Genomic DNA, 13390 nt, shown 5'->3' on the forward strand with positions numbered 1-13390 from the left:
AGCAAGTAAAAGACTTCGACTTGGACCATGATAAGCTGTGATGAGGATTTTTAACTGATTCTTGACATTTATAAATTATACAATAAATCAGTGATATTGATTAAGTATGTCATTGATCATCATTAATATCATATATCATATTAATAAGCACACATTATCATTAATAATATTATTGAATCAATAATCAATGAATTGAAAGCATAGGTAAGAGATTACCTATGCTTGTAGGTGTTGCATGTACCAATGATTCAAACCCCAACGATGTTCCGTGTGCAGTCAGCAGATTGCGATATTTCACATTTTGGAAGGTATGTGCACGAGTCCACATTCTGGCTGCTATTACACAGTTACAGAGGTTTGCGCACGTTGGCAAAGGGCAAATGCAAGAACCTTGCCTCTGCTCTTAGAATTTATTGTGCTGATGCAATAGTAATTATTTGTTACATGTACCGTCACATCTCTATAATTGAGTACACGCCTGATATCCAAGACAATGACTTTCTTAGTTCTAATTTTTTTTTGGTGCATATTTCAGTCATGTGAAAGCAACTCGTCATCATCAGGCTTAGTCAGCACATCTTGGGTGAATAACGAATTGGAATGATATTGCGTATTTGGTTTTAGGTGATTCAGCTAGACATCCTGATGATTGCAAATCCTGTAATAGGGTGACTGAAAGGAAAACAGATTGTCTGTCTGCAGTTTGAGTCATCTGGCTGTGGCTACACCATCAACTGTTCACTCGCGTGTGATCTGCAGAAAGACCTGTAGGTTTCATCATCATATAGTCTGACATTTTAAAGTTGATTTGAAGAGCTGACTTTTGTTTACACCCACCTAAAGACGAAGGGCACCGTATTCAATTTAACAGCTCTGCTTTCCACTGGTTGAAACCAAAGTGAAGCTGTTAGAGACAGTCATATGCGGATTAATTAAATGCCTTCAAGGTGCTCTTTGGTGTCGTTTTAACTCTGCCTCTTTTCTCCTGTACATGTACTTTTTTGCTCTGACATTATCTTTTTTCTCTCCTTCCGTGATTTGAAAGCATTAGCTGTGGTGCTTTGTAGGCAGAGGGCTCCTCTTATGCTCACTCTGCAGCCAGTAATGAATTCAATCCTTTTGTACCTCTTCTGTGCTTTTCGACTGCTTCCAGATGTGGGGAACGCTGCCATGACACTAAACATCATGTGTGCAGCGCATGCTTTGTGCAACAAAGAAAATTGTTTTTTTTTTTTTGTTTGTTTTGTCATCCAATTTCATGCAGAAATCATTTCAAGGGCATTTATTTTGCATGACTAAGTGCGACATAATTACACTTGTGTAGGAGATATGGATTGCATTTTCTGCTGGAAAATAAAAACGTGTGTTCAACAACCTTGACAGCGCATCAGCCTTTGAAGCGTGGCAGACAGATTTCTCAGCACCTTCTCATTCATCCTAATCTGCGGTTCATCATTGTCCCGTAGCCATGCAGAAAACGAAGTGTCACGCTTGGAGACAGCCCTGTAACCCACCTGTCAAATTTCACTCCTCTCTCTTCCCATCCGTTTTATGGTAGACTCTTTGCTTCCTCCGGGCTCAGAGGAAATCCATGCCTTTTTTGGAATGGCGCAGTCTTTAGTCGTGAAACCATTTGCCTTCCACTGTTCTCCCAGAAAACCTTTAACAAAAGCGTCTCTGTTCTTTTTTGTGTGCCATTCTTCTTTCCCTATGGGCTGTAAAAATATTTATCTTGAACATGTTTTTTGTTATAAGCAGCTCCATGTAGTGTCTGTGGGGGGGGACAAGTAGATGATATTGGTCGTAGCTTGAGGCTCTGCTATTGTACAAATGTCTCTTCATCGTAGTGGGAGATGCTCTGTGCTGCTGAGTGTATTTTAACTCTACACAGCAGCATGATCTCTGCAGAGAGCAAGTTTTTAACATCACATAAAGGACCTGCTTGCCTTTGAGCATGGTAGAACAAAGTCCAGTGGGAACTTGCAGCGCTACAGAGAAGAAGTGTGTGTGTGTGTGTGTTGTAGTGTGTTATAGTGTGGACGTAGTGTTGAAGAGTATGCGATGGCACAGATGTCATGCCATTCAGAGAAATCCTTGACTTTGCACCTTGTCTGTCTGACAGCAGGGTGAATGCGGTGATCTGCTATTTTCTTGAATGCTGCACACTTGTTTCCTCTGTCTAGATTCTCATAGAGTCCAAAATGAATGTCTGTGCCGCCGAAATGTTCATGAAGTGACAGGCCCCTTACTGTTCAACAGTGACATGTTGGCATGTGAGGAGGAGGCCATGTTCTGAGATCTCGATGCATTTGGCCGCGGATGGAAGTGTAGCTTATGGATAAATTTGCTCAATATGTGGGCATGATATCACCCAGTCTGTTCTGATAGGATGGATCCACTGTTAATATTTATTGTACAATTAATCAGCATTCATGAGGCTGACCTGAATTCATTATACTGCTAAATTCTGGTCAGATTCTGAACAACTAAGCTCAGATATTAAAGTGAGACTGTGGTTAATAACTATCTGTAGATTCAGTGGATGGTTTTAGTATCCCATGTTGTTCAAATGCTGTTTTATAGGCTTTTCCATCATGTCAGTAAGACTTAGTAACCTCTAATTGCTTGCATAGAAATGTACAATGTGTAAAGACGTTGACATTCACAATTCTATATTGGTCAAAATTACCATGGAGGTTTCAATTTCACCGGTTCTTTCAGTACATTAATTTTGCATGTATGTTTTGACTTGTCTATAGACCAGTACATCTGTTGTAGGGTACAAGTTGCTCTTCACCAGCTCTGCAGCACTCAGGCCAAATTATAAGCGATGAGTGAGGGAAACAATGTTTATGAAATAAGTGACTGTCAGCAGATCCAAACCCCCTCCACATCCCCCACACGTGGCCTTGGCCCATTTAGATCTGACAGCACTGGGGGGTGGAGAGAACTTCACATCCTGCACATCATTTGTTTGATTAATGGAGCTCATTTTGCCCTTATTGTTACATTACATTGAAAAGATGACATACCAGTGTAAAAATGCTCGGGTTAATTACTTTTTTTTTTAACCTGTATTTAATCAGGGTAGTTGATCAGCTCCTATGGGGCAGTTTGGGTAAGGCCTTGCTCAAGGGCACCACAGTGCTGTTGATGAGAGTTGGATAAGTGCTGCTCTTTCACTTTTCCCACTTTACTGTATGTTTTCTGTTTTCTTCTGACTAAACTGTCAGTGCACGTTTCATCCTTTTCTTTTTATGTCTTTTCTAGTAAACTGCGGAGTAATGTGGCCCGACCTGTGATCAAGCGCACCCGGGCTGAGGAGTTCATGCACTTGGCTGTGGTGGCTTGTGGGAATCGTCTGGATGAGACCCTCACCATGGTCAAATCAGCCCTCCTCTTCAGCCTCAAGAAGATCAAGTTTCACATTTTTGCTGAAGACCCCCTGGCCCCACAGTTTGAAGAAAGGGTAAGAAATCTTCAGTGCCCTGACGCCTGAATGTATGTAGTGCAAATTTTTACAATACAGCACAAAATCAGATGTGGCACCAGAGACTCCTGGTCTAAACAGACAATTTATTTTCTGTTTACACTTCTTTAGAGCGTGCTGTGATTTCTGATTTAATGCAGCACATGTTAAACATTCCCCCTCTCTCTTTTGTAATAGATGACATCAAGATCATAGCACTTTCAACTCTGCCTCTCTGACTCCCTCTAGTACAGACATATAACCCTTTTATCTCAGGGCTGCGGTGTAATATATCACCAAGACATCCTGCTTTTTCTCCAGTAGCGTGTATCACTTCAAAGTCACCTTTACAAAGGTGTCTGGTGTGTTTTTGATTAGTTCCACTGATACTGTAACTAACAGTCTATTAAAATTACTCCAATTAACAGACCTCAAACAGCACCTAGAAGCGCCTTAAACAGCTTTAAATCCAACTCCTAAACTTATGAGCTTGCCGTCATGTGTGTGTGAATCATTGCCATGTGTAGAAAATCCCCTTGTGGAGGACAGGGAGTCGTGGTAGTCAAGGCCTAGATAATGTAACACATATGCTGGGTTTGTGCAGCATGGAGCTTATGTAGAGACACAGTGTTAAGAGACATGGTGTGTGTTTTTAGAGAGGTTGCTCACAATCTCTTCTGATCTCTCGTCTTCGTCAGCACAAACCCTGCCAACTGCTCGCAGCGCTCTCACTCTTTTCAGGGCCAAACTGTTAAACTGATGATTACGGAGGGACTCAGAGTCTTAACAGGTCAGATAACACGGGCTCTAGACATACACTGCGGACTTTAAGAGGGTGCCTTGCCTTGTTTAGACTATTGGTTTCTTGATAAAACAACAGCTGGCAGCTGCATGGGTTCAACGCAGAACAGCACAGCACAGCGCCACGAGACATGACTTCATTGTTTTAAATGGCTGGCTTTACGTTCTATTTTATGTTGATAAGTCTGTGAAAAGAGAGAGAGAGAGGTTAGCTTTCAGAATAATGATTGTTTATAATGGCTCTTTTTCGTACCCAGCCTTTTAAGAGGTCCATTAGACGCTTCCTCTTTATAAAGTGTGATTTGTTGCTTTACTTCCAGCTGAACCACTGGCCTCGCCCCGTCTCAGCCAAGTTCCAGTACAGCATCTACCCCATCACCTTCTCCGTGGGGAACGCTGACGAGTGGAAGAAGCTCTTCAAGCCCTGTGCTGCTCAGAGACTCTTCCTCCCTGTAAGGCCTGCAGCGCTTATCTCCCCTCATATCCTCAGTCACCATGCATAATGTGATTAACCAGCCTTGAGAAAAAAAAGTCATTAATCCATTTCATTTCTACTCAAACAGCATTTCCCTGTCCCTTTATTTTATCCCAGTGTATGCTTATAATTAATTACTGGCGTGGTGATTGATGATTTCACACCTTTTCTGCAGCACTTACTTAACAAATAAGCAGTCTCCAGAGACTTAACCCAGTAATTGCATCAAGTGAAGGTTGCGCCTGGCTATTGATTCTCCTTTTCTGCTAGCGTTTGTTGAAATAGCAGCCAGCTTACTTGCCATGTAATGAACATATTGCAGGTCGACAGATCCATAGTTTTTTTTTTTCTTGCAGCAAGGCAATCAATGAACATCCACTACTCACTTTATTAGGAACACCTACTGAGCATCACCACAATAATCTGAATTATTTAATGGGTGGACTGGTCCATCCTTTCATAACATAATGTGTAGCCAGTCTAACAGGCTCTGCTTTTGTCCCCACTGTCGTTTTGTCACCTTGGGAATGCTTTCCTGCAACTAAATTACTGCATTATTTTTTCTAAGTTGTGGAAAAGTTCGACAAGCTGCTGCATCACTGTATTTTATTTTCTCTTGAAATAAAACAACAACAACAAAAAACACTCCGAAATAATTGCACTGCATCCTGCAGTTTATTACCTCCTCGTGTTCTGAGTCAGGGGGGAGAATCAAGCAGTGGGCTGGAGCAGAGAGAGAGAGCAGAGTCTCCTGAAGGACACAGCTGGCACTGGAGAGCTGTTCAGTGAGGTGGAAACTGGTCTTTAGCCAGTTTCATTCACTCTCTTTGCTCCATTCTGTCACCCTCTTACTATAATACTAATGTCATTACATGTAAACCTAATACATATTTAGCACCACTTATTCCCCCGCTGTTATTATTATTCTCATCACTGCACTTGCCTGCTGAACAGGGCATGAAAATGATGCTGGCTGTCTAATGGAATACGACCAAAATGTTCTGTTTATTAAACACAGTACAACCAGGTTACAAGTTATTAAAAGTTCAACGGAAGCTCCAGGTTAAAGGAGCTATTTGTAAGTTTTGCTATTGCTACATAGCTAGCGTTAGCATTAATATCTGTTTACTTACCAGTCTAGATGTTGTGAGTTCAGCATCAAACTTCATTCCTTTACTCACCAAGAGCTGTGTCCAGAGGTGGAAAGAAACGCCAATGTTAACTCTTGTCTCTATAACATCTTGTTCTTCTTACTGAAGTTAGCATGCTAACCAGCTAGCCCCGGCACACCTCGTCATTTTCTGCCTGTAGCGTCCAGATGTAATAATAAAGACTAAAATGGCTGAAGCTCTTGTCAAGCAATAATCACCGCGACCCGCTCCTGGCAAGAAACCATGTTCAGCTGCAGAGAAACCTTACAAATAGCCCCTTTAAAGTTGGAGAGGAAAAATGCCCACAGATTAGTGTTAAATAGGTCTTTTCAGGATGATATAAATAGAAATGTAAAATGTATAAATAGTCATGTCATCTTCCTACCACACAGTAAGGCGACCCTCTTTGGATCTGACTTCATTTTGTTTTACAGTTTTCTGTATCATTTGAACAACAATGCTAAGCTATAGTGTTGTGTCTTAATCTGTCTTGTGGGTTTTACACATATTTTCACCACACAATATATATATATATATATATGTTTGAGATTGTTATGGAAACCAGCTTTAAGAGGCAAGTTTGATGCTAATAATGTGAGCATCTGGTTTGTTGTTGTGGTTTATGATCCATTAGTGTAACCACACTGTTTGCAAAGCACCATTTATACTGACGGCGAAATCTGTTTCACAGAGGAGTCAGTCCTCAGTGCAGTTTATTGCATTACTGTGGAAGTGCACATATACAGTTTGGTTGTTGAAACAGGGGACTGCTGCTCTGTTTGGGCTTGTTGGGATTCGTTATAGATTTGTTACACACACCATCACCCACTCGTCGCTGCTGTCAGCAACATAATGCAACAATAACCAACAGTCCATAGGTGAGCGCACTGCAGCATAGTGACGTGGTTTCTTTTGGGATTAGTGAGCAGCTAGAGCACAAATACTAACACTGAGCTCTACACTGTGCACCGAGTGATTCTGTCGTCATTGACCCTGCACCTCAGACTTTATCCTCCCAGCAGTGTTACACCTCTGCTATATAGACAACCTGAAGCTCCTTTTTTCTATTCTGCATATTCTAAATGGTATAGTGTGAGAGGTGCACTTTGTGACTAAACTGTGCTATACTCCTTGTCCCTGTGCTATATATGTTGAAGATACTTTGGTTGTCTGAAATATAGTTTACACTCTCAAAATTTCTCAACTCTGAAAACTGGCTCCATTGCAGTGAGGAGTAAAAAAAAATTTTGTCTCAGCCAAATTCTCAGTATAATTTTTCTGCCATGGGCTGACAGCAGAATTCATCAATGGATACTGGAAGTAATTATCAACGTCAGCATTTGACGATGTACGAGTTCTTAGATGCTTTTCTGTAGAACACATCTGTCTTGATACCGACTTTTTATCATAGACTGTGGACACGTCCTCTGATCACTGAGGACGTGTCCAAGTAGCAACGGAAAAGTGTATTACAGAACTAGAAACAGTAATGAAAAAATCCCGGGTCAGCGACTCTCTCTGAAATGCTGGGACTGGGGCAATTGACAAATGGCACTTTTTCACATGATAATTTAGTTGTCTTAATATCTGGGTGAGTCGATGTCTGGGAGAACAACATCTTTGTGCAAACAGGGAGGCAAGGCATGACACTGTGAGAGAATATCTTTATTTTTTCCTTGTATAAAGCACTGAAGACCGTCTACCTACAGCCGATTTAATTAACCAGCTGAACGTTTGGTCTATTAAAACCAGTTTCCTAGACCACAAAATGATTTCAACCAGCATATCAAAACTGAAAAATGTTTAATTTACTATTTTAAAAACAGCAAATTTTCACATTTGAGAACCTTAATCAAGACAACATTTCGATTTTTTTCTTTTGAAAAAAGACTTAAATTATTAATCAATAATAGAAATGGTTGGCTATTAATTTTTTGTCCATCCACTAATTGATTAATTGATTAATTGTTGCAGGTTTTATTTGGGTTTACAACCTCACAGAGCTGCTAGCTTGGCTCAAGACTCTTAATTCTGTAAACAATCTTTCTTTCTCTCCACTCAGACACATAGTTGTTCTGATCTGAACTGAACCTCTTGATGCTTTCTGCAGACTTTATAGTTATGTTTTATTAATATGTGAGTCGCTGTCTGGGAGAGCAAGCTGTTTGTGCAGAAGGCAAGGTATTTCAGAACATGTACCAACAGCACTTTTGTCTATTTAACTACATATTTTGGATATTACATCATGTAATCCCATTCAGGTTCTTTAAATGGACGACTGTGGTCATGAATGTTCTGCTGATGACTGTCATTGTGCTTACAGGTGATCCTGAAGGATGTGGACTCCTTACTCTACGTTGACACAGACGTCCTGTTCCTGCGGCCCATGGATGACATCTGGAGTCTCCTGAAGTCCTTCAACAGCACCCAGCTTGCAGCAATGGCTCCAGAGCACGAGGTCCCCAAGATTGGCTGGTACAGCCGCTTTGCACGCCACCCTTTCTACGGGGTCACGGGGGTCAACTCTGGTGTCATGCTGATGAATCTCACAAGGATCCGCAGCAAACTGTTCAAAGTGAGGTTAAAAGATGGTCGTATTTCTTCATACTCTGATCAGTTGCGAGCTAAAGTGAGCTGTGGGGTCTCTTCTGCATTCTGAAGGTGTTGTTTCTTTGAGCTGAAGTCACAGGCTGCGCACTCTGAGTGGGCTGTGATTGAAGCTTTCCGATTACCACGCTAGCATCACAGTTCTGCCCTCAGAACTCAATTTAGCAGCTCTCCAGTTCTTAATGCTGCCAGCAGATTGCAAATGGAAGCTTGAATGTAAATGTGCTCCTCCTTTGATGATGTGTTTTGGGGGGGGGGGGTGGCTGCTCTTGAGCTGTTGGCGAGTTGTTGAAAGTTGTTGTTGGTATTTCAGAACAGCATGATCTCCAGTGGCCTGTCGTGGGAGGATCTTCTCCATCCGCTTTATCAGAAATACAAGAACCACATCACCTGGGGAGACCAGGACCTCCTCAACATTATCTTCCACTACAACCCAGGTACAGCCCTTTATGGCAGTGAATTCAAGTCATTTTAGTATTATTATCAAACTGAAAACACATCATGCATTAGCATATTGAAGCTTATTGAAGGTCAATGAAAGGCAAAACTAACACATAAAACTGTGTATGTATACATGTATTTTAAAATAGTACACATACTGCACATTCCCAACATAAACTGTCTTATTTCACTGTAGACAAACAAAGTCTATATTCTGAATGTTGATCAGTGAGCACATGAGGATGTGGCTATAGGGAACGGCAGACTCAAGCAGCAGACTGGGTTCCAGCTGTGGCAGCCAGATGTGGGCATTAAGGGCTCAGAGCCATCGGCAGAGCTGGCATCGCTGGTGTTTGTTTGACAGCACTGCAGAGTGGAGTGTTTGTTTTACATGTTGAGGCTTTCTCCAGAGGGATTGTCACATTAGTCCATAAGCATTGTTCTGACCTGCTTTTGCTTTGTTCTACGATCAAGGGAAAATAGTCTGAAGACTTTAAAGATCTCTTCAGAAAACAGTTCAATGGCATTTAAAGGGAAACGAATAGAGTCGGCTTTTTAATTCATGTTGTTTTAAAGCATAAATAGAAAAACATTTGTATATTGTTTTTACTTATCCTGGCACTTTGTACCACACTAGATCACGGGTTCATTCAAATTTAACATACAATATATTCTTATAATGAGTTCAAACTAGCAACTACATATGAGCATCCATGGTATTGTTTAAAATTTATGTTCATACATACAGTGTGTTCACATTCCCACCTTCCAGCTGCAGTACCATCACCACCAGCCACTGAGCTGCTGCACTGGAGCAGTTGGAGGTTGATTACTTTGCTCAAGGGCAGTATAAACTGTTTAGTGTGTTTTCAGAGGTCTTTCTTGCCATCTTTGTTTAGTCTAAATACATAAAAAGATGGGAGGAAAGAAACATTCACACTGGCAGACTATAAAGAAGAGGATGACGCGATTTTCCTAACTCTTTCCTAACTCCTAAATCTCCCACTCTCTATACTTTCTTCTTCATATAGTTTGCATTGTTTATGTTGGGGACACAAGCTCCTGGAACTGCACTGCAGAAAGATCTTCTGCTATACACATCCATCACAGTGAGCGTCACACTTATTGAACACTCATTTATCACTGAACCATTGGGTGCAGTATATATTCAAAAACCCATCAGTCTGATCAGCATATTATTTTGTGTTATGCCTGTGTGTGAACAGTCAGACAGGTGAAGCCAGAGAGAGTCCCTGAAGCACTTCAACCGTTGAACCTATTGCAGCATATACACTGTGTGAAGAACTGTAATTCGACTGAATGGGGTGGTACGATAAAACAGTGCATACATATTAATACATTGATTGGTGGACAGCATATCCTCCCACTGCTGGCTGTGTAGTTCTTACATATTCTACTATTTCAGGCTGCATATTTCATTTTCTTCACAGTTGTATTTGTTTTAAAAATCCTATAAAGAATCCTCCAGTCAAACAAATGCAGGCCAGTGTCAAAAAAGTACCTGTATATACAGTATATACAGGTACTTTTTTTGACTCAAACTCCTGTTTAGTGTGAGGACGGAGAGGTATGTATTATACTGCTGTTCAGTCTTTCTATCCAGATTCTTCTAGGTGAATTGTGAGCCACTGTCCTCACTTTGTCCTCCTGGCAATGGCAGCTGAAGTGCATGAGTCACAATGTGTGTTCTTCTTTTTCCAGAGTGTCTCTTCATCTTTCCCTGCCAGTGGAACTACAGGCCTGATCACTGTATGTACGGGAGTAACTGTAAAGGGGCTGAAGAGGAAGGCGTGTCCATCCTCCATGGCAACCGTGGAGTGTATCACGATGACAAGCAGCCGGCCTTTAAAGTAGTCTATGATGCAATACGTGACGTGAGTATGTCAGTGGGAAATTCAGTTCTCACAGACACAATGTGGTACTGATGCATAGCGCCCTCTGTTGAAATCCCACATCCAGTGCAAGGCGGATGTTGGTGTGTGTGTGTGTGTGAGAATGTACACTCAGTGAGCAATTTATTAGGAACCCCATACTAATACTGGGTAGGGCCTCCCTTTGCGCTTCATGACATGGATTCCACGAGATGTTGGAAAAGTTCCTTCTGGTGATTGTAGTCCATGTTGACATGACTGCTCTGCATAATCTCCCTTTCTAACAGACCCCAAACCTCCATTGCCTTTCTTGTGGACGCAATGGTAATTTCTTCAAATTTGGCACAAATATTCGCTTAGACAAGAGGAGCAAATGATTAGAATTTGGTGGTCAAAGGTCAAGGTCACTGTGACCCCATGTTTGTGGCCATAACCCAAGAATTCATTGGCTAATTATCACAAAATTTCACACAATTGTCTAATAGGATAAAATGATGAAGTGATGACATTTTACATCCAAAAGGTCAAAGGTCAACTTAATGTTTATCTATCATAATGTTGCTGCAAATACACTTAATACATTTTTCATTAAACTCCTTCAAAGTCTTCACTCCATGCGTTACATGAGTCAGACAGACATGGATGTAAACTGCAACGAACCACGTTTCCCAAAATGTTGAACTGTTCCTTTAAAGACACCAGCACACAAAAAAGAACAGCTTTGAGCATTTTCTCTCTTGCTTGCATTAAACAATCTGGGTCAGTTTTTAAATTTAGAATTTGTTTTCTCCAGCAGCAGAGTCAGTTCCCCCTGCTCTGTTGAGATAAGCCTCTTAAAGATGAGCTGTGTCGTAATTTATGATTAATAGAGAACCCACCCTACCCCAACCCCAACCCCGCTGACGGAATTTGTAAATACCATTTAGTCTGTGATATGTTCCATTAAAAAACTATCAGACTGAAATAGCTTTGGGACCAGAACTGACGCAGGGTAATGTCTCTGTCTCTGCAGTTTCCCTTTGAGGACAATATGTTCCAGTCGCTCTTCTACCCCATCCAGACCAAGTTCCTGGACACAGTCAACACCCTGTGTGGTCGGATTCCTCAAGTCTTCCTCAAGCAAATAGAAAAGACCATGAAGAAGGTGTTTGAGGAGAAAGTGGTGCGACACGTCAGACCACACAAATAACTGATGGAGGAAGAGAAATCTGTTTTATCTGACAACACCAAGGACCGTCTTGCTGTGAACTATTTGTCAAACCAGCATCTTCCAGATAGGACTGGTTGCTCAGCATTTGCAGTGTATTCACCACAAGACACTACCTGGGGAAAAAAATGGTCTTAAGAACATTATGAGCCTCAATTGATGGCATGTGTAATAAGCCTATGTATACAGAGAAGCATACAGTGCTGGTCAGTGGTGCAGTAGAATAGGTTTGCCTTATTGCCATCTCAAAATTTTCACATCCCAGTTATGTAGGTGGTGATGAAATGTATGAGAATGCTGGAAAACTACAGTGGGGAAAAGAGATTGCATGGACCCTTTTTTGTCAAGAATAATTAAAGTATCAGCTCTTCATCTCAAGTGTAAAAATAAAATTTAAGGCTTATTTTTGCCAACCAAGCATTTAAAAAAAGTATCTATTTTTCCTCATGAATGTGGTGTCCATTAAACAAAGTCGACTTTGGACTTTTGAAAAACTTCACAAACCACTCCTTTATAATCATGTGAATGTTTTACCAGCAAATAACCTGAAATGTGAGCCTGTGTGAATGAGAAGAGTTGTGAGTTATTGGTCTGTTCTGCACCTGCCAAATGCCACTGACAGTATTAAATACAGTACAACGGAGGAAATACAGACTTGTATGTTACACACCAAATGTTAAAATGCACTTTCAGAATGATATTAGGACTGGATGGTTGTTTGTACACATGTTGACATTAGATGCTACACTGTCCGAGTGAATCGATACCAAAAGTGCTAGCATTTAAAAAAAAGAAAAAAAAAATGACATACTACATCTGATAATGTGCCATATAAATATTCATGTCTGCCAATGTTTACTATTGAGTGGTATAGGTGTGTGTGTCTGAGAGGGTATCTTAGTTTGTAATAAGATGTATGTTATGTTGTGAGCACATGGGTCATATGTTTTTGCAAAATTACTTTAAATGTGGTTTGATTGTCTAAACGTATCAAATCATTCAAACTGGAAACTGAAAATGACTGTCAAGTCATCATGTGTTTCTAAATAAAACAATGCAATGTACTGAACCTGCTTAAGCTTCATTCATACACACACTGGATCCAATTGGACCCCTCTTTATATGCAATTTATAGGCAATTTATAGGAATGGTAACTTATGAAAGTAATGCGAATGGATGAAATGCATTCTTGTGTATATCAACTGCAGAGAGAGGACAGATGTAGGTTCATACTGTAGACAAAGGTAACTACTGCATCACAATACAGAAGATTTCTTTGACATTAATATGGAAATTGGTTATTAACTGAATTTACCATGGTATGTGGTCCAACAGTGGTTGACAGG

The 13390-nt window shown here is 40.8% G+C and overlaps 1 protein-coding gene across 1 annotated transcript in view; it reads left to right on the plus strand.

Moving 5' to 3' along the window:
* gxylt2 (glucoside xylosyltransferase 2) overlaps positions 1–13112 on the plus strand; it is a 16630-nt gene extending 3518 nt beyond the window's left edge. The window contains exons 2-7 of the mRNA XM_023424824.2: positions 3271–3469; positions 4591–4722; positions 8220–8471; positions 8817–8940; positions 10667–10839; positions 11849–13112. Coding sequence (XP_023280592.1) covers positions 3271–3469; positions 4591–4722; positions 8220–8471; positions 8817–8940; positions 10667–10839; positions 11849–12025 — 1057 coding nt within the window. The 3' untranslated portion in view covers positions 12026–13112. The remainder of the gene's footprint in view (positions 1–3270; positions 3470–4590; positions 4723–8219; positions 8472–8816; positions 8941–10666; positions 10840–11848) is intronic.
* The last annotated feature ends 278 nt before the right edge of the window (positions 13113–13390 follow it).

Source organism: Seriola lalandi, unplaced genomic scaffold, assembly GCF_002814215.2.
Source record: "Seriola lalandi dorsalis isolate HSWRI2012SDOR001 ecotype SW California unplaced genomic scaffold, Sedor1 jcf7180002054748, whole genome shotgun sequence".
Classification (NCBI taxonomy): domain Eukaryota; kingdom Metazoa; phylum Chordata; class Actinopteri; order Carangiformes; family Carangidae; genus Seriola; species Seriola lalandi.